Consider the following 22,384-nt stretch of genomic DNA (forward strand, 5'->3'; position numbering starts at 1 on the left):
GCTCAAAGATGCCGTGGATTGAAACCAAATAAAAAAAAAAAAAAAAAGATCAAACGTAGAAGATGCAGTTGCAAATGTGTGGGAGGAAATGCGATGAGTAGTTATATTTCTGGGGAGGTGCACGCTGGCAGGCTGCGGTGTAGGATACCTTTTCCTGCCCTAGTCGACTTTTATGCATCTGATCTTCGGGACAGGACGAACCCGATCACGGTGTGTTCCCGTGTGTTTGCTGTCCTGTCACGCAAACGCAGCGTCGCAGCGCTGAGGGAGCAGAACGAGCAGCGACCGCCGCAGCTTCGCCGGCGCTGACATCTCAGAGGAGGACATGAAGGCTGCACAGGGTTTTGTGGTCATCAACTTTAGCATCACTAAAGCTTAAGTGATTTTCCAGCGGAGTCGAGTCAGCGTTGAGTCACGCACACACACACACACACACACACACAGACAGGAGTGTGTGTTTTTACAAGACCGATGATAAAGCCAGCCAAAGATACTGCCATGGACAGAGTGGAGACTGTACAACAACTGCTGCAAGAGAGGCTTAGTGTGGGCTTACTACACACACACACACACACACACACACACAAGTATGTACATGCACACCAGCAAGCAGGATAGAAATTACAATAACATAAATATTCATAAACACACACACACACAGCAGCGAGGTGTAACTCGACCTGACAGTGTGTCTGGGCCTGTCGGCTAAAACACAGACGTGTGGAAAGAGAGAGAGGGCGAGAGACTTAGAAACAGAATGAGAGAGAGAGAGAGAGAGAGAGAGAGAGAGAGGGACAGAGGTCATGCTCTCTCTCTGTGGTATACATTTTTTTGGCTTCCTGTGTTAATGATCCTTCTTCACCCTCCTCCCCCCTCACTCGCTCACTCTTTGTACAGCCTTTATCTCTCCATTTCCTCTCTCTCTCTCTCTCTCTGTCATCTCCTACCTCTCTCTCCCGCCTCTTATCCCGCTGCCATCATTGGCTATTGAAGATTTAAATTCAAATGAGCCCTCCTCCATTCAGTTCTGGTCTATTTAACTTAAGTAATCCGCGTTGAATACTTCCCTTTTCCTTCTTTTGTACTCGATTCTTTATTTTCCTTGTTTATTTGTTCATTAACTGCCTATTTAGCCGTTTCCTTACCCGCCTTTGCTTGTTTACTACTCATTGTTTAATCTATCTATCTATCTGATGGCCGTGTTTGCTTCACTTGCATGTTATTTTGCTCTTTCTTTCTTTTTTCTTTTTTTCCCCCCTTTTTGCTCCCGCCTCTTGCTCCCATTCTCATTGGCTGTTGAAAATTTGAATTTTAAAACAGGGACCAATTCCCTTTTCCAACCACTGTCAAAACACACACACACACACACATTCAGAGACGCACGATGCCTGCCAAAACGGAAGACAGAGGGAACTCATCCCCCCCCCCCTTCTTCCTTCCCTTCTTTTCTCTCTCTCTTTCTGTCTGAATATTTTCCACTCCTCTTTCTTTGGATCCCTTTTTTCTCCCAAAACAGTTTGTGTGTTACAGTGAGAGACAGCAACAGCAGATGCAAGGCCCTTAGAGAATGACATCACACACTCTCTCTCTCTCTCTCTCTCTCTCTCTCTCTCTCTCTCTCTCTCTCTCTGTGTGTGTATGTCTCTCTCTCAGAGGACATAAAGACTTCATTGTATCTGTGGTCACATGGAAAATGTCCGAGGAACGCTGTGAATTTGGCGATGGTGTATCCACAGTCCAGGGTCAGCGTGACAAATAACACACACAAGGAGTCGCCTTGACTCTGTCTGTGTGTGTGTGTGTGTGTGTGTGTGTGTGTGTGTGCGCGCGACTGGTCTCTATCAACATACTGTTGGATTGCTTGGAATGACTAATGTGTATGTGTGTATTACTGCGTGTAAGAGAAACAGAGAGAGAGGCTGGTGTTCAGGGGAAGGCTGTTGAGTGACCAAAGCGATTTTTGTGTGTGTGTGTGTGTGTGTGTGTGTGTTTAAGTTCCCCAGGAAGTTCTAATGTGGCATTTGGCCTGTCTAAATCAGCGTGACGACGTGTCCCTATCTTTTTTTTTTTTTTTTTTTTTTTTTTGAGGCCTAAAGTCTTTAAAGTAATCAGACGGCAGCCGGACTGAAACCACAGTCTCATGACTTCATTAGTGAGCTGACGTCTGTGTGCAGTCATAAAGACTGTCCTGATAACCACACACACACACACACACACCCTCCAAAATCCCCCCAAGAGCAAACACACTCACACACACACATATACACACACACACACATATAAAAGGCTGATGTAATGGACACTGTGACGGCCATATTGGAAGACTTGAGCTCCAACTCATAAACAGCTGCAAATATAAATGTACAACAAAAACACTTGACAGTCCTAACATTTTGATTGTTCACTGAGTCGGGGATAAACAAGGAGTAGGTGTGATTGTCCTGCTTGCACCATGCTCATTAACCAACAACATGAAGGACAGAAAACTGCAGCGGTGTGTTTTCCTACCCGGTTGTTAGTTTGTCAAGTCGAACACATCGGCTGTGCTGCTGCTGCTCACACCGCTTCAACTTTGACAGCTGTGCTTTTCAGTGTTGCTATGGTTACCAGTCGGGTAGTGCATGACTTTAGGACAGCGATAAAAACACCGCCGGCCAATGAGAGGAGAGTATTCCCCCAGACCGTGGTGTAACTGTAAATAACTGGGCTCACTGGCTTTCCATGCAGTTTTACCATCATCCTGCAGAACAGTTAAAATGACCAATTATATTATCAGTGGGATTTTTTTTAATCTAATGTAAGGCCACTCAAACAGGGACTTGAACGTCTGCTTACATGCTTGTTCACTACAAACACTGCCTGGTGGCTTGTTTTGGTTGTATACCACAGAGCCACAGCTCAGACAGGCCGAAGCTGCGATGAAGCCTGACGAGGAATTACACGTTCAAGAGCCGTTCATGAGGATTTTTCCACCTCGAAAGTCGAAAACGTCTCATGAACGTGATATAAAAGCGGGACTGTTTTACTAGCTCATAGAGTTTCATCTATATCAGACACGGAGCAGGTTTATTCTTACCTTACATGTTTCGGCGGTATGCTTCCGCCTTCATCAGAGGTGTCACTAGGTGGTGTGTGACGTGTCTTTATCAGCTGATGTTACTCATAGAGGTGTAGCCGACCTGTCAAATTTGAGAGGTCGGCTTTCCGCAACCTGGGACAGCATACTCAAGCGGCAGCGTGACGGCGAGAGGCGTGGCCATACCGCCGAAACATGTAAGGTAAGAATAAACCTGCTCCGTGTCTGATATAGATGAAACTCTATGATCTATATAAAGTTTAGACACTATGAATCTTCATGGACTAGGACTGTTTTAGTGCGTCACAGCGGCCTGATCAGCCTCCCTCATCAGCCTCTGCGGTTTTAATGACATTAACTGACCTGAACTCAACGCTTTCCCCCACACGAGCCATTTGTTGTGCTGTTAAGTTTCTGAGGCAAACCCTCCGTGGTGTTCCCCTCTTTGTAATGTTTCTCCTACCTTGACGTCCTGCTCCAGTGTTCGTATCAGCTCGCCGTCCACCTGCCCCGTCTGGGCCACGCGGAGAGAGCGCCGCTCTGCCTTCCTCAGCCGGTACTGCAGGATGCGGCAAGTCTTGTTGGCCTGGGGAAGACAAACAGTGTCGGTCAATAGGAGGCGTGTCCTCTTAGGAAACGGGGGATATTTAAGGCTGCAGCAGGCGCCTTAAGACACCGGCAGCTCCGAATGACAGCAAGAGGAAACATTTTTTGATCTCAACACCCAGAAATCCTGGAACACAATGTCAGTACAGTGCACACAGCGCGCTCGTGTCTGTGATGATTTATACCAAACAAAAGCAAAGGGATGAGAGTGGCAGAGGACAGAGAGCAACATTTCTTCTATTTTTCCTCCTCTATTCTTTCCTGTTTTTTGGAGGGAGTTTTGCCTTGAGCAGCCTGAGGGTTCAGGTCAGGGGGCGTCGCTGTGTTGTTGCTGTTGTGGATGCACTGAGGGCCTGTAAAGCCCTTAGAGACTCTTAGAGCTACAAATAATACACACTTGAACTTGAGCTTGAATAAACTCTTAAGTTTGGTTCGTCACTTCCTGTGGGCGTCCACACACAGCACCACCTCATTTAGGTGGACCGGGTCAACATGCAGTGTCTCAATTCAGGAGGAAGAATATTGATATTTTTATGTTGGTATTTTTTACATAACATTTACAATCGTAATTGTATATACAATCATATATAGCGCAGTATTTATCCATATATGCTACATGCTATAAATGTATATGTGACTGGATGGACCTTCAAATGATGTTTTATTATCTTGAAGCTCACAATCAATGAACACTCTCCATGTTATATTGTTCACATATTTGTTTTGAATCGATTAGATGAACACAAAACTGATTATATTTTCAGTTACTGATTAATTATTTTATTCAGTTATCAAGTTAAAATCCATAACATTTTCTGTTTCCTGCTTCACTAAGATGCTAAGATCGTCTTTTTGCTCTTTGCTCCGTTCTTGTCATTATGAAATCAGACATTTGTATGTTGGTGGTGTGTGTGTGTGTGTGAGTGTATGAGTATGGATGTATTGTGTGTGTATTACCATGTGCCAAAACTACCAGAAGTACAGTGCATCTGCAGCGTAAGATCAGCTTCTACTTCAGGACGTAGACACAGGCAATCAATTTATCTAACTCTTCTTGGAAATTTTGTTTAATTTTTTTTTTCTCTTTTCTTTGCACTTGACCTAACATAGGCGAAACTTTGAAAAACCTTTCCCTGAGCATAAATAGAAATAGAAATAGAAACTAACAATAAAAAAAATAAAAGTAAAGTTTAAAAAATGACTGCTGGTCATGCTAGGGAAGCAATCTGAAGACGTCACTTTGGGCTCTTCACACACCAAATGATTATTTTGATGAATCAAAAAAAACAATAATAATTGAAAGCTTAATTGCCAATAAAATAAATAAATAAATAATACCAATCATTAGTTCCAGTCCCGTTCAATAACTACATCCCGTGACCACACATTGGTTGTCATGGACACCCTGTAGCCATGACAACCGCTCTGTCTCCGGCTGTACCTGCTCCAGCTGCTGCCGTAGCTCCTGCAGCTGGTAGACGTCCTCCTCCATGTACATGTCCCGCATCTCCAGCATCTCTGACCTCAGCTCCTCCATCTCATCCTGCAGGGAGAGAGAGAGAGAGAGAGAGAGAGAGAGAGAGAGAGAGAGAGAGAGAGTCAGTTACTGCCCATTGTGTGAGTCATTATAATGCGTTATAATGGCAGCAGCGTAGATGGTTCATCATCTGCAGACACCCTGACCTCAGCCGCTCCCTCTGATCCTGCAGCGAGACACGGAAATGTTATGTGTTGTGTCATCTGTCATTTAGCATCTTTCATAACTCCAGATGATGTTGATGGAGAGAGAGAGCGCGAGAGAGAGAGAGAGAGAGAGAGAGAGCAAGTGATATGTGCATTTAATTGCGCTCCCTGGTTGTGTAATCGGTGGCGTTATAGCTTTTAGCATCTTTGTCATAAATGTTAAGACCATAATCATCACCATCACCATCATCATCAAAATCATCCTCCACTCCCCCCCCCCCCCCCACTCCCCCATCCCCATCCATCATCGCCAGCTGTCATTAACCACCACATCTTCATCCTCATCATCCTCATTACCAGTGCAACCATTAGAACAATTAGCGTCTCCTTACAATGAAGGACAATAGGGGCTCAGGCTCTCTGCTGGAACCTGCACACTGACGCACTGAGGAACACGACTCGATACCTTATTGATCCCCGTACGACGAATTTCTTTACCGTCCACCGTCACAGGGAGGTCAAAGGTCAGCGCCGGGTCGTTACGTTAGATTAGATGAAATTTTAATCATCTCCGTGGGGAAACACGGCCGTTAGAGCAGCAAACGGTAGCAGGATACTGCAAAGACAAGCAGGATCTAAATAAGACATTACTGACGTTCGTTATTTTGCTCCATCTATTCTTCGTTTTTCATTGATTGCTTGGTTTTATCGCACAGGATTTGCACTTGTTTTAAACTGCCTGTTTTTATTTTATTCTCGTTTTTTCGCTTTAATATAAAGCACTTTGAGCTACAAACCCCTGTTTGAAAGGTGCTATATAAATAAAGTATTATTATAATTATCATTCTTAGATGAACCTATCATTTCAGAACTCGGACCTATTAACTATCAGTGCTGAAACAATTAATCAGTTGTAAATGATCAGTCAATCAACAGAAAATAATTTTAATTTATCTGTTTACCAATTATTTGCTGATTACAGCTTCACAATTTCTTTCACACATTTCACACAATTACTTTCACATATTTGCTGGCTTTTCTATTGTAATAAAATTAAAGCTTTGGGGGTTTTGGCAGACTAAGTAAGCATTTGGTGAATTTGTTAACTTAACAGGCGTCTGCCACTATTTTTTACACTTTGCAGACAAAATGATTAATCGCTAAATGGAAAAAAAAAAATAATCGATTGAAGTTGAAAATGTGTAAAAAAAAAAAAAAAAAAATACTTAGTAATTCCAATCTGAACTCATTACAGCTGATGAAATCACAGTCATAAATGCAGGATTTCCACTGTTTTCATCATCCGAGAGTTATCCACCATGTAAGTCAATTATACAGTCGTGAAATGCCATCAATCATCACACAAATTACCATCCATTAGCCCTGATAGCTTCATCCTCATAATCGTCATCATTTTAATGATACAGATGTCCCACTTGGGCCCAATCAACAAAAGAAAACCTGCTTTAAAAAAAAAAATCAAGCTCTTGGTCAGCGTATTTCAGATGCTGCAGCCGTTCCTCCTCAGACAAATCCATTATCTTTTATTAACAACGCTGTGGAACTTTTTTTTCCCACATCATTTCCAGAAGCGAGTCACCAAGCCTCTCGAGACGCTGCCTCAGGACCTAGATGGCAAGGCGACAGCGGACGGCACTCTGCTCCGTTTGCCTAGCGAGGTTTCCCTGGGAGTTCAGGCTCGTTCCCAGTGAGGGTGTGAGGTTGGCGGCTGTCGCTTTCATTTGGTGTCGTTTTTGTAATCTGGGTGCTGGGAGACGGTTACTGGAGCCGGGCAGGATGAAGACGGGTCACTGGGCTACAGACGACTGCTCTGGTTTTATTACCCAATAATGCATTGCCTCAAGACACGTTAATGCAGCCACTGTGGCAGTCCGATATTTTTACAACTTGTGCTCAACACAAAGCTGCTGGCATCCACTAGCTCTGAGACTAATATATGTCCACGAATAATTAGTAGGCACATCTATTTTTATTTTATCTATCCTTTATTTAGCCAGGAAAGTCCCACTGAGACACAAGACCTCCTCCTCCCGGGAGTCCTAGTCTGGGAGGCATGGGGCTGGGCAATAATTCAATATTATCATCTATCTTTTTTCAGTGGAGTCGTGATTATATGGTGATTTATGGGTGTGACACAGTTCTGTTGTCCACACTGACGACAACAAGCAGATTTTTTTATTAAAAATGAATTGATTTTACAGAACATATTTTGATATTATCTGAAAATGTTTTAACTTTCGGTTCACTGGGACATTCATTTGATAATTTAACATGATTTTGCATGCATGAGTCATATCATGAACAAAATCCTTAAGAGCATCGTTATATTGGTTCCAAGCATACCGCCCATCAATATGTAAATCAATTCAATGAGAATCAGCTGACTATCAAGACTTAGAAGACTTAGATGTCCAAACAGGACTTAGAAAACCCTTATCACCATGCATTTATCTCCTGTAGGTTAGACTACTGTAATGATCTTTGCCTGAAAAATAAATAAATAAATAAACACCCAGACAGCAGCAGCTCGTTCAGAAAGCGGCTGCTTGAGTTTTAATAAAGTCTCAGAAGAGAGCTGAAGACATCACACTGATTCTCAGATCTCTGCTGCGGCTTCCACCGTGTTATAAAATTGATTTTAAAATACTGCTGCTTGTCTTTAAATCACTAAATGGTTTCGGGCCTAAATATATCTCTGACTTGCTTTTACGATGTGAACCTTGTAGATATCTGAGATCATCCAGGGCTGCTGCAGTCTGCAAACTCTGAGGATAAACAAACCAAGGTGAGGCAATTTTTGTTTCAGTTATTTTGCCATACATAGTTGGAACAAGCTGAAACCTGCCTCTGATCTGACTGGTCTTTAATCCGGGTCTTTGCTTTATTTTGTATCTCAGCAATATAAACATTTTAAAAGATGTGGAAACCACGTGACCATCCTCTACTGATTGTCAGTGACTTTGAATTGATCAGCTGAATATTAGACATAAAGGGTTGATTTGCAGATGAAATTATATGTTTGGTAATCATTTAAGAAAGTCCTTGAGCATTTTTACTTCTGAAAATACATATGCATTGTTTGTTGCCTATTTTTATCTTCTCAGTTTGTTGCGTTTGGACCTGGTCGTAAGCCCGGTACACATGTTGCGATTTTGGATTGTACCGGACAAAAGATGACCAACATGGAAGAAACGTGGCTCCCAAATGGCGGTGCTGCGTCGACAGTGGAGGAAATTTTGGATCTCACAATATGACCACTGCTACAACCAGTGTCTAACTAATCAACCAACAGGAATGCAGCATAAACGCACTGATCAACATGACACTGGAGCTAAACCCAGTAATGAAGGTAAAACATGCAAAACGAAATGTTTGGGTTTCCAGTAAAGAAGAAAACGACCGGGTCCACCTTCTCCTCCTCCCCTTCCTTGGATTTAAACACACTAATATCACTTAATAATTAATATTAATACATTAATATCACTGCTGCAAGGCTCCTTTCTTGCTGAGCTTCATTGTTTACCACTACGGCGGCGCAGATGGATCACGTACGCTGATGACACCGTGTTGTATATTGAATTGTGTCGTAGACAATTAGATTCAGGCAGTGTGATCATCATACAGTCAACATACATCAAACTTGAAGCCGTAGTCAAGTTTATTAGACCCAGATCACACAGTGTGGCCTGCAATAAACCTACAAGACTGCTGAAATATCACAATCTCTGTAGGTACGATTAGACTTGACTTACTGACTTACTGTGACCTTGACCTTCTTATTTTTGGTTTCTTATGATGTTTGTCATCCAACAAGTTTCCAGAGGAGCTGAAAGCCTGGCTACTTTTAAATCCAGACTAAAAACCTTTATACTCACCATTGCATTTTATCAAATCTTATTCAATTTATTCTTTCATGCTGTTTTGTTTTTATTCCACTTTTTCTTTAGTTCTTGTTAAACACCTTTTCATGTGAATTTCCTTTGTGTATGAATGAATACTGTAGTTGCAGTCTACTGTCTACTGAACTAGGTCATCACCAGGGCGATCAAATTTTGATGCATTTATTGTAGTTATTAGTGTTGAGTGATGGAACGGATGCATGAGGGACTGGCAATTAACTGATTCTACCACCAGAGGAAATTCCCCCCACTGATTTTTGCCCAATTTAAACTACTTTGATCTTTGGTAATTTGAAATGTAGCCTGGTACAAAACACTCAAATGGGGGAAAGCACATGCAGGGACAAAAATTATGCTCAAGCTGATTTAAAATTCATTTAGACCCTAAGTGCAGCTGACATTTCCAAAAGCCTGCCTGAGGGTAGCTGGTTTTGTCCTGTTTCACTGTCTACTGCATTGGGACGTCACAGACACCTTGCACTTGTCAAATACATTTTTTTTCTTGACTTTGAGATCTTAAACTATCATTCAAAATGGAAAAATACCCCATTAATGCACATTTAACAGTTACACGTCAACTCAACTCAAACATTTACAATCTGATCATAGGAACTAAACTTAAAGTCCACTGTTGTTTAAAATATAACTGGTTGACAGGAAAACATCTCCAATCATCTAACCTTGGTAGTTAATGTGTGAAGAGAGAGTTTAAATCTAAATCCACAGGCATCCCTCATGCAATCTCAGCGTTCAGCGAATAAATGCAATGAACAAGGAAACAGAAAATTCAAATTACTGCCTTCTTTCAAGCCACCAAAACAGCAAGAGAATAATCTGGTAAACATGTGTGAGGGTTATTTTGTTTGATAATCTATTCACTTCTTGTTTCCATATTAAAATACAATTAAAATCACTCTCGGGAAACCAGAGGTCACTCACCAGTTTCACCAGTGGGAAACTGCCACCAGTCTCTCAGCCAATTGCTGTCAGATTTTGACCGTGGCTGGTTTAAAGGTCAAATCTAACAAGCTACTCATATTTAGAGCATGTTCCACCAAGCGTTTCATTCCCGACTGGGTGGAGAATCGTCTGAAAGGGGAACGCCGTCAAACACTGCACAGTGAATGCTGTGGGGGCTTTGATATTCAACATGGGAAGAGTAAATTTTGATTGTGTCCTGCACCTGAACACAGCATGGGTTGGATTTGCATACCATTTTGCATCTTCTAGTTTGGAAAAGCATCTGAAAAAAACATTTTCAGACCATCGTGGGACACTAAAACTCTCTACTGCATGTACTGAGTGGTAAGGGAATGTCATATTGTGCCATTAAATAAGTCAGTTTATTTGACAAATAATCAAATATGATGATATTTTTTACCAAATACATTGATACTGATATGGTGACAATGTTGTGGGGATGACTACAAAATATTTCACAATGGCCTTTCTTACTTTCTTCCTCTTGCAATTGTCCATGTTACTTATGTTTTTAACTCGTGTGTATATGCATATGTTCTGTTCTTGCAACTATTCTTTAATGTTGCTACTGTCCTGTTGCTATTGCACTGCTTGAATAATGTTCTATAAATAAATTGTATTATTATTATTATTAAAAAATATTAAATAAATTAATTACTGTGCAAACAAGTTTCATTTGTGAGTTTTAACACAGTGTTTTTCTGTGATTTTGGTCATTGAGGAGCCTCCATCGTATGCCATTAAAAGTCAGATATCAGCCTGACATGTGGGTCTAACACAGGCGCTGGCAGTGATAATACGAAGGCAACAAAGCCGCATGTAAAACTCTACAAAACAGGAGTTTCAGTTTTTATTACACCAGGGTTTTCCCAAAGTTATGTAATGTTGCTGTGTTACAGTCGCCGCATTTCTTGCTAAACCCTTTAATCCCTCCTCGACGCACCCCGCACCCTCTGCCCCCTTCCCTCAAACGCAGTCTCTGGTGGTAATGCGCCCGATCAAGTATTTATAAGGAGCGAGCTAGCTGTAGTAAACAAACCCCTTTTAGCAGCAGCTGGATGATACGCCGGAGGAGAACGGGAGGCCGTGGTACTACGGATGCTGTCGTCATCTACTAGAGCGGAGAACTGAGGAAATGTAGGTCATAGTGAAGTTAAGTTGCTCGTAAGAAATGAGCACTGACGAGTACAACCTCCTGTTTCTCTAATTAGCTCTCACTTTTGTTTGGTTTCCTCGCACTCCTCTTTTTCATGCTTGCTCTGAAGTCACAGGACGCTTTTTCAGGACTTTATGGGTGCGGGGCTGAGTCGGCTCCTGCTCTTCAGTTTCATCTTTAGCTCATTGTTCCTCATATGTTGAGCTGATCTTGGTCTCAGCCACAACTAGATGGTGACTCAGTTTTCTCCTGCTGACTATAAACAAAGATTAAATGGAACACATGCAAAACCATGAATTGCACAAAAAAATAAGTCAATTTTTTGTTTGTTTTTGTGCATTCTATGGTTGTCTACCTTCCACTCTTTCACCTACTCTTACCCATTAGAAACTTGTTTTATTCAGCGCTGAGGATTAAATTACATCTGTGATGATATTTTAAGAAAATCCTTGGGAAATTATTTTTCTTCTGGAAATACATGTAAATTGTTTAGAGCCTATTTTGGTCTTGGTCTTGAGTCTCTGTGTTTACTTGATCTTGGCTGCCTTTGGACCTGCTTTTGGACTTGGACTTGACTAAGGTATTATTGACTTTGACTGTGACCTTGACCTTGCAACAGTGGTCACTTGTGATGTTGTTTATCCAGCAATTGAAGTTTATTCTACTGTTGCGCTCATCCTAAGTCCCTCTAGAGCTCCATAAATGCCTAAAATACAAGAACATGAATGCAAAAATGAGGCAAAATACTCTTTTACTGTTCCATTGATCTCATTCTGTTCTGCACAACCTCCTCATGTTAAACTCCACCAATGCACAACCAGTGATTTACGGGTCAATATCCTCCTGCTACAGCTGCAACCCTACAAGCTGTGGCACACTGCAGCAGCTGCAGCAGCTATAAAATACTGAACGCTGAATGTTTACATGCAGCGGGTTACATGGGAAGCCGTGGCCAAAAGGTTAGAGACTTGTGACTGAAAGGTCACAATTCAATCCTGTGTGGAGGGAAGGGGGGAGGGAATGAATGGCCCCTTGCCTCGCTCAGCACCCAAGACTGAAGTGTCCTTGGGCAAAGCAATTAACCCCAAATTACTCAGTGAACAACAGTGTAGACTGCATTACTGAAAAAGAGCATCAGCTAACCAAGCTTGTGGAAAGAAAGAAAGAAAGAAAGAAAGAAAGAAAGAAAGAAAGAAGGGCGCGAGTCCTTCCCTGTAACTGTGTAGATGTTCTATCATGCAATACTTTCAGGCATAATATAAATAATTAGTCATTGTTCATTTTTTTTTTTAATTTCACAACAAATAATTTGCTTTGCAATACATTTGTACAAATTCCAATGCTACAATGGAGTGCTGATGTCTTTCTTCTTTTAACTTTGTGTCTTTATTATTCATTTCAAGCCAAGTGCACGTATTACAGTGTCATTTTGTATTGTTTTAACGCCCTGTGATTGCAGGCTGGGTGTGTGTAAAGTGTGTGTGTACACGAGCGTACACGCAAATCTGACAAATGCATTGCAACCGAATACACCCAACTGGATCGCTGGGTTTGGACGACAGTACCAAGGGTGTTACACAACAGTGCACTTCCAACAGTGTGTGGTTATGCTCCCCATAGCGTGAGCATGTGTGTGTGTGTGTGTGTGTGTGTGATGTGATGTGTGAGCTAATAGCAGGGAGAAAATGAGCAGCGGCAGTAGTAGTAATAGTGGGGATGTAGCACACTGCTGTCATAACATTACAATAGTAGAGAATGTGGGTCAGCCTCTGCAGAGCTCGTACTGTGGCAACCAACGTGGTTCAGGGATATTTCTGTGTGTGTGTGTGTGTGTGTGTGTGTGTGTGATGAGAGGGAGAATGAAAGTGAGATGAAGAACAGAGAGGGCGTGTCTGCACCTCTGCTACAGTATAAACAAAATCAGGTGTGTGATTGAGTCTGGATCTCCAGTGTGTTATAAACAATTGACTGCGTGTGATTTAGCATGCAATGAGAGAGAGAGAGAAAGAGACAGAGAGAGAGAGAGTGAGTGAGATAGGCTGGGCGAGCTGTGGGACTGCAGCAAGAAGCAATCTGCACGACACTGGGCGCTTTGCTTTGCATCTGCAATACTGACAACCGGAGAGGAGAGGAGAGGAGAGGAGAGGAGAGGAGAGGAGAGGAGGGGAGAAGAGAGGAGTGTTGGATGGGAAAATAGTGGAAGGGAATTAACACAGAGGATCTTGAGCGAGAACCGAGAGATGCTGAGATAGAGTGAGACAGAAAAGAACGAGACGGCGTTAGAAACAGAGAACACGGGGACATGAAAGGTGGGAATCAGGTTAATGTGGTGAGAGAGAGAGAGAGAGAAAGAGAGAGAGAGAGAGAGAGCTGGTCCACTGACCTGCATTTCACAGCTAACTAGAGGAGAATGAACAAGATGGTCTCTATCATGTGAGCAGGCAGCCAGGCAGACGGAGGCACTGGCCCAATCAGACATGGATGAACCAGACAGTCCAAGTCAGAAAAACTGGCGCTAATGCACACGTGCTGCGACGGTGGAATGGTTTACATTTCCTGCTGCGGGAAAGTGGGTCAATTGCCACCATTTTTTTTCTATGGTCACCTCTGCAGAACGTCTGTTTGTCATCACAAGACGTTTCAAACACTTCTGAAGAGAGCGGAAGAGTTCGGCCTTGAAAGAAAGAACAATTTATTTCACTTTGGTGGTGATCCAAATCTGGGATTTCCACCATTAGTGAGTTCATGAGCCATAACGACGATACAAACAGAGATCACTCAAAACTAAATCCTAGGGGTTCGTCTGCAGACTCCAGAATCAGAGCGACTTCGAATTTAAGCAACAGGAATGATGTCTTAGGGTGTAACTTGATGTTACACCCAAACACACTGCACCCAAAGCACCCGCGGGGGTTTGTGCTCCTCAAGCGCCTCCTCACTTCCAATCATTTGTTCTCTCATTTTGACATTTACCTGCTCAGGTTAAACAGGGAAGACTACAAAATATAAAAGGTGCAGAAAGGCGGCATGCATATCATCGCTGTCTGGTGGAAAGTTCATTCAGCTAAAATCTCTACTTTCCAGGAACTAAGAAAAACCATCTTGCTTTTGTCTCGATGACAAATGGCACTAATCTGGTGCTATCCAGTGGGTTTTGAAAGAGTTTCATCAGCCTAAGAGGTCACACAAGTTTCCCATCCCATGTGAAAAATATTAAATTCACTAAAATCTGGAGGGTTTTCTTGCAACAGCAAAATGTGCAAAACGAGGTTCAGCTGGGCAGGTGAGGGGTGATACTGGTTATCCACCCCTAAAGCGACTCCTCGCTGTGTGAAACAGGCTCAAGGTGACTAAGTCAGACGACTGAAAGAGTACATTTTCAGTCAATTACAGTCACAAGATGGACATTCCTCAAAAAATTCAGTGCAGCTAATTAATGTGAGCATGTGCTGGTTGGTGTGTGTTTTTGTCAGGTTCAGTGTTGCCATTAGGCTTATTTGTGTTGCTTATTACTGCCTATTACGTCCCCCCCCCCACCACATGGACCTGAATGATAATTCAATCAATTGGTGAGTCCCCTGCTGAATGAGAAGCCACTCTGACGAAGTTGCGTGGACGGTGATATTGACTGACGGCTTCGGGCAATCGCTCAAACTGTCGTTAACGTGCCGCAGCCGCTAATCCTGCCGCAGGGAGGGGGGGGGGACGGGGTAGGGAGGTAAAAAGGGAGTTAGGATAGTAGAAAGAAATGCAGGTAGTAGGGCCCAGCAATTAATTGAGATATTATTGAAATCACAATATGGCCAAGTGAAATCTCCAAATCGCAGGAGTTGAAATTTTTTGATAAAGATAAAATGTGTGACGTAACATAAAAATAAAGTATTATAATGTTACTGAGACGCCCTGGCCTACATCCTTGCATCTATTTTCCAGGTGTAAGGAAACATGTTTGTTTGGTACAGACCCCAGAAAAAAGACTTTAATCACTTTCTCAGTGAAATTGAAAATTGTAACACAAATATTATCATCCTTACGAACATTGTGACTCATAAAGCAATCACAATAACTGCAAAATTAATCACAATTTGATTTTTGCACCACAGTCTTCAGCACTAGTAGGTGGTTAGGAAGGAACATAGGTGGGAAGGAAAGGTGGGAAGGAAATTATGTAAGTAGGTAGCTGTTTCAACCAGATTTAACTGCAATAAGCAATGTTTTAAGTGCAGTATGCATTCTATTTTTAAAGTATGTTTTAGTTTCATGTGTGCTTGCTGTCTGTCTTTAACCGTTTTATTACACCGAGCAGGAGTAGCGCTGCTAATTGTTGTATTTGTACGATGACAATAAGGCTTTTATTCTATTCTATTCTGCCACATCATAGCTACAACAGCACATCTTAATATGAACATATAGGCTACAGACTGAGATAATGGACCGCTGTTAGCTGCTTTGATCATATTAATTACAAACCAGACAGGAAACAGCAGCTACCACAACAAACAGTCAACATGCAGTATGAGAGAGAGAGAGAGAGAGAGAGAGAGAGAGAGAGAGAGAGGGGAAGTATGCATAAGGGCAGGAGGAGAAACAACACCAGGGAGTTAGCGTGTGAAGCTTGGATGTTGAATCTAGACAGGCAAAAACAACGAGAGAGAAGGAGAGAGAGAGAGAGAGAGAGAGAGAGAGAGAGAGAGAGAGGGAGAGAGATGGAAAAGTCCAAAAGCTCGGCCTGTTGTTTTGATCTTCTGATTTCGAAGCAGCCAGGTGTTCCTCACAGCTGCAACAGCAGACACAAACAGACTCACTTCACTGCACGGCCTCCCACGAGGCTTTGGGGTGGTCCAATAAGGTAGCCCTGTTACATGCTGGCCTATATTCAGTCAGCAGCAGGGGACCCCTTTACCCCACACACACACACACACACACACCACACACACACACACACACACACACACACACACACACACACATACACACACAGTGCTGAAAATGCATGAAAATATCAAATCTAATCTACTCAAACTGCCTTCAGCATCCAAAAGTCACAGCTCGGAGGTGCAAGCTTTTCACTCACATCTGCACCAAAAAAAACAGATGGCAAGAACTGTGATGAAGGAGAAGGAGAAGAAGGAGAAGAATTTGTGTATCACCTTTCCGGAAAAGAAGCAGCCCAAAGTGCTTCACAGCAAAGTCTTAAGCCAAGAAACCAAAATCCAAAGCGCTGCCATATTTCTCCATGCTCAAGACTTTAGAGTGAGGGCTGCATGAAAATGGCTTAAATCCAACCCTGGTTATTTTGCTAGCTGTTCCAATCACAATTATAAATCAAGCTTATTGGTTCTGATGACTAACACATACTGACATACAACATTAGTGTCTCTGTGTAGATCAGCTGCATGTAAACTAAGTAACTGTTTCAATATTGTCACACTGATTGGTCAAAACTGTAATTTACTTTTACATGATTGGTTGTACAGTATATATTGTACATAGGCTTGATTTGCAAATAATGGAAATAAGTGAAAGCAAAGGCCAGCTAGCCGAAGCAAGAATCAAAATTCACTGCTGAACAGAAGTTCCTTGGGAAAACGCAGGATGGTCCCGGTGTTTTGCTTAACACTGCTGATCGATCAGCATCCCCAATCAATCACCCCTAATTATAAGCTTGTCTGGCCTCTACCGGTTAGTGCTTAAGGACATGCTAATGTTATTGATCCCTTCCCTTATCAATCACCCTCAGACAGAATGGCCCTGCTCGACCGGTGGGCCTTCTGTACATTACACTTGCATGCCTGCAAACCTGTGGAGGCAGCAGATGGATTCCTTTGGTGTGAATGTCTGCTGACACACAATCCAACGATCAGCTCAGCCAGTTGTGATAATGTGAGCTAAAACACTGGACTGGACTTTTCTGGTCTGGTCATTGTTGTGTCATGTGTTTTGGTGTTGTCGGCGACCGAGTTTTGTGATGCCAGCAATGATTTCAAGCCAAAATGTATGATAATTAGGTAAACTGGTCAGCTTACTGCCCAGAATTTGCTATTTCTGCTAGGGCTGAACCAGCAGGCTATTGGTTTTTGAAGGCTGGTGCTGATATTTATGAATGGAAGCTGCTGGTAGCTGAATTTCAGCTGATATTCTGCACAATTTTGACCATTTTTTGTGCTAAAACTGCAAAAATCACCAGGCGCTCTAGTGTTTTCCTGCATCATTTCATTATCTGTGGAGTGGAAGAGTCCCTGAGGAAACCCTTTGTCCATAACAGGACCAAAACTCTCCATTAAAGGGTCATGCTATTCAAATTCTCAGGTGGGTTAGCAGCAGCTCCTCCAAGCAGGCGGAGGCAGGTTTCACTGCAGGTTTTTACAGACTCCCACCTCTGAAAGTGTTAAATCACACCCTCACCTCCCTCATATCACCAGCAGGCAGTTCCGTCTTTATTAAAAGGCCAGTATCACCTAATCACAAAGCCTGTGTACCAAGCTAACCCTTCAATCTGCATGCTATTATTCCTCTTATATCCATCCAAATATGCATATCCAAACAATGTGCACTGCACATGCAGATATTGCACATGTGTTAAGCATGTCATTCTGTGGCTATGAGGCTGCATGTTTTGCTCAGGTTGTTATCTGCACAGCCAGGGATCCTCAGCATCCTCCCCTCACCACAATAACATCATGCTTGGAGTGAGCAGCCTTGGATGGCTTCCACAGGAAACAAGTCACTGACAGTTTGTAAATAAGAGCAGATGATTTCATAGTGAAACATCATGCTGTGGGTACTCTCACATTATTATCAGCCTGCAGAGGAGATAAGAAACCACATGCATTTCACAACACAAAGAAACTATGTTTGCTTTAACTAGGCTGAGCCAGTGGATCCTGAAGTGGGGTGCTTGAGGACAGACAGGCATGCTTAGTGCAGTGTGAGAATGTAAAAATGCCTGTTATGTATCATAGGTTTCACTCTGTCTACTGTTATCTCCCAAAACTATAGATTAAATTCCAGGATAGGGGTCACTAAGACACAATTTATTCGGGAGAACTTGACAACAATGTTTAGGGAAGCTTAGGCTAAGCTAACTTGCTCCCATTGGATTTGCACTCATTTCCCTTCAGTATAATGGGCTTTAACCATTAAGGACAAAACACATATTGGACTTACTTTGAGGTAATCGTTCTCAGATCTCAGCTCTTCTATTTCCCTGACAAACTCTTCGTGCATGCCGTCCATAAACTCCTCCGTGAGGTCAGAGAAAGCCAGAGACGTGCTGGCTGGGACCCTGCTATCAAACGAGGTGACCGACCGCTCATCGCCGGGGGAGATGCTCCCTTCTCCGGTCTCCACGCTCAGGGAGAGCCGGTCCTTATCGTCCTTCTCCGCGGCGGAGGAGGAGGAGGTCTTAGCGGCGGCTCGTCGGCTGGATTTCTCCGATGAAGCGCCATCCCTGAGCGACTTGTCCCCGTCCGGCCCTCCGCCCCGGCTGCTTCTCGACTCGGCGTCGCTGCTCACCGCGTCCGTGGAGAGCTTGTTTTCCTCCGAGGCGCAGTCCGACAGCTCGGAGCTGCTGTCGGTCGGGGAGAGCTTCCCGGGGGCGCAGCCGGAGTCCTTAGATAAATCATCGGATCCGATGCTGGCGTCCGACACCTTCCTCCGCCCTATGGTGCTTTTGACCGCTTTGCCCCCTGAGGTCTTCACCACCAACCCGGAGGAGGAAGATTTCCCCACCGGCTTGCCACCACCGCTCTTCTCCGCTTTACCGTCCTTTCCGGCGAGGCTTCCTCCGGGGCTGCGTCTGGAGACGCGGCTTCCCAAATGAATGGCTCCCGGTTTGACGCTTAGAGTCGGGGTGCCGATCCCTCCCCGAATCTTAGTGAGCGACCACCCGGGCACATCCTTCGGTCTAGCCGGGGACGGAGCCCGGTTGATCTTCTTCTTCTCGCCCGGAGGCTGAGCGGAGAGCGCCGAGAGCTCCGCGGCGTCGGGCTGCTGCTGCGCGGGCATCGCCTGCTGCGTCTGCCCGCTGTCCGAGCTCTCCGTCCCGCCTCCGCTGTCCATCTTCTGCCGGAGGAGTCTCCGTTCCTTGGGCGAGGCGAAGAAGAGGTGAGTCGGCGAGTTATGGACATCAACCTCCTTTGTTTTTGTCATTCATTCCGTTTTGGCCGCGACAGGAAAAACAGAAATGAAACCTCCTATTCGGGGAAACAGGAGGCAGAAGTTGCGCTGTGTGGATAAACAACTGCAAAGCGACACAAAACGGAGGAGAGATCCCTGATCCTCACACACAATCCACAATGAAGGCTCCTGGTGCAACAGTGCAAAGACAAGGAGGGAGAAAAGGGGAGTCCAAGCTGCAAAAAGCCAGATAAAGTCCCGTTTTCCACCGCGTTTCTCTGGAAATAATAAATGATTCCGCTTTGTTTTGATAATCCTCGCCTCTTCTCTCCCTTCTCTCGTTTTCTCGGTAACAACTGATTCGCCGGTAGCTGCTCAGAGTTGTGGCTGAGAACAGAGAAGCAGTGTGGTGGATATGGTGTCTCTCTCTCCCTTTCTCTCACTGCCTCTCTAGGTCTCTCTGCCCCCTTCTGTCTCTCTCTCTCCCTCCGCCCAGATAGCGGGATTTTGCTCTGCGAGAGAAAGAGCATCTCCTCTCTGCAGCTCTCTGTCGCCACCACTGAAGAGACACAAGAAGCACAACACACCACCAGGTGAAATAAATGATGAGCTGATATGATGCACAGACAGGTGTTGGTGTTAGGCCAGGATTAGCTGAGCACAAGGCCCTACATTTAAAGGTGAAAACACAGAGAAAAATGCACTTAGACATAAAAAAAAAAAAAAAGGTGCAAAAGCTGCATAAAAATCTAAATCTTGCAGAGCTCTGGTTACATATAAAAAAAAAAAAAACCCTGCACTTCAAAGCGACTGAAGGAAAATGCAAATGAGGTGAAGATAAAACAGCCAACAACTACAAATCGCTACTCATTTTCCATAAACCCTATTAATTTGTGTGGCAAACAAAAGAGGAACATCGCCCCCCTCCTGGTTTGAGCAGTCCAGCAGATTTCCCACCAGTTGCAACCTGGTGGCTCACAGTGTAAATTGCAGCGACGCTCTTGTTTGTCCAAGTAATCACACCTAAGCATCAAATTAAAAATGATATCAGTGCGATAATCAGAATGCAAAAATACTGATATTAAAATTCTGCACCGAGTACCTTTAAATAAATCCTCTGACATAATAAGATGAGCAGGGTATCACCAGCTGCCACATTTAAAGTGTAATTATGGGCTGGAATGTGTGCCCTTAAATACACTCACATCCTTAAATGCACTGAAATACAGAAACAAGTGGGGGGAAAAATATGATGACTGAATTAAATATCCATTAGTGTCCATTAGTCATTATTCTAGTCAGGTATTTCATTGTTTCATTAAAGGTGCACTTATGCTAAATTGCCTGGAGGTCAATTGAAATGAGGACCCTTTGGACTCAGCTGACCCAAAATGTGAAATAAGCACAAAATATATCAGTGAGGCAGTTCAATGATGAGGACGGTGTGGACTCAACCCTTAATTTGTGTTTTTATTCTGTGTGTGTGTGTGTGTGTGTTTTATCAGTGGAGCGGAAAGGGTGCTCACTTAAAATCGATCCAAGGCAGTTCTGCACAGTGCACCTTTCCTTCTTTTATACATTAAAGATGAGCGGACTTCATTAACCATTAAATATTCACCTTAATCGACTTCATAGTGTCAAAAGGATGCACATCCCGCAGCTTTACTCCAGTAGCTACAGTGGCCACGGGCCTGCATGCGGTTCGTCTCTCTGTATCTAACAGGAGAGCCAGAATTCCTGCCGCACATCAGGGGAGTCTCCCTTTAACGCAGCATTCCCATCATGATTAATTTACCAAGTTTCCTCGCAGGGAGGTCGGAGCATCACTTGACACCGTGTGGTTGAGAGAGAGAGAAAGAGTGTGTGTGTTTGTGTGTGTGTGTGTGTGTGTGTGTGTGTGTGTGTGTGTGTGTGTGTGTGTGAAATGCATTGAGTAGCTGAGAGGCACATGGCACAGAAATTCTCAGGTTACTTCTCTCCCTCCCTCTCTCTCTCTCTCTCTCTCTCTCTCTCTCTCTCTCTCTCTCCCTCCCTGTGAGAGGATGGTAATCAGATACCAGACACACTCACACACAGGAGCAGAAAGCCCCAGGTTGCTCTGACAACACACTTGCTGTTGCAGCTACTTGAACAATGCAAATTAAAACACCTCTCTTACACCATTTGAGCCGCTCCGAGCAAAGGCAGAGACATTTATTTTTGTTCAGGCAGCTGTTCCCCCCTCTGAGTCTGAGATGACATTAGAGGGAATCGGCTCCTGAATTTCTGGGGAAACTGACTTTTTAAAGCAACAAGATTCAAGGAAAAGACTGTTTCTTTCTTCTGAAACACAGGTGAAAGGAATACACCAACTGTTTTGGGGGAGATTGGCCCGTTGGTCGACTTATGCCTTTAAGTATTAAGGACATAATTATCCATGTGCTTGCATTATCCAAAACAACCCAGCTGATCTTTAATAATAAAAATGTCAAGTCAGTTTTATAACCTCTTCTATGTAAATAAATATGTTACAGTGGTGGTAAATAAAACATCGCAGGAATACATTTCATATGTGATATGTTACCATATATTATTAGTAATAACACAACAATATTGTGTGCTCTAAGATTTCATTTTGTTATTATTGTCATAATCAAAAAAATACCTTTTTTCAAAATCATAAGTGAATAATACCTCTTTTTTTCCCTCATCATATGCAAACAGCACCTTTTTCAGCCTGTACTGGCAAAGTCAAAGCAGGACTGAGAGGTACCTGAAGTGGTTTGTGACCACTAGGGGCACTATAGTGCACACTAGGAAACCCAGGCCCTTATAGGGATCACTAGCATGGGCTGACATGTTGCA

The 22,384-nt window shown here is 43.4% G+C and overlaps 1 protein-coding gene across 2 annotated transcripts in view; it reads right to left on the minus strand.

Moving 5' to 3' along the window:
* The window catches only part of mtcl2 (microtubule crosslinking factor 2), a 182,162-nt gene extending 162,155 nt beyond the window's left edge, over positions 1-20,007 (minus strand). For both annotated transcript variants that reach the window (XM_030056741.1, XM_030056740.1), the window contains exons 1-3: positions 18,590-20,007; positions 5,124-5,225; positions 3,540-3,662 (exon numbers count right to left, since the gene is read on the minus strand). In XM_030056741.1, coding sequence (XP_029912601.1) covers positions 3,540-3,662; positions 5,124-5,225; positions 18,590-19,573 — 1,209 coding nt within the window. In that variant the 5' untranslated portion in view covers positions 19,574-20,007. The remainder of the gene's footprint in view (positions 1-3,539; positions 3,663-5,123; positions 5,226-18,589) is intronic.
* Positions 20,008-22,384: the final 2,377 nt, after the last annotated feature.

This window comes from Myripristis murdjan, chromosome 7 (genome assembly GCF_902150065.1).
Source record: "Myripristis murdjan chromosome 7, fMyrMur1.1, whole genome shotgun sequence".
Classification (NCBI taxonomy): domain Eukaryota; kingdom Metazoa; phylum Chordata; class Actinopteri; order Holocentriformes; family Holocentridae; genus Myripristis; species Myripristis murdjan.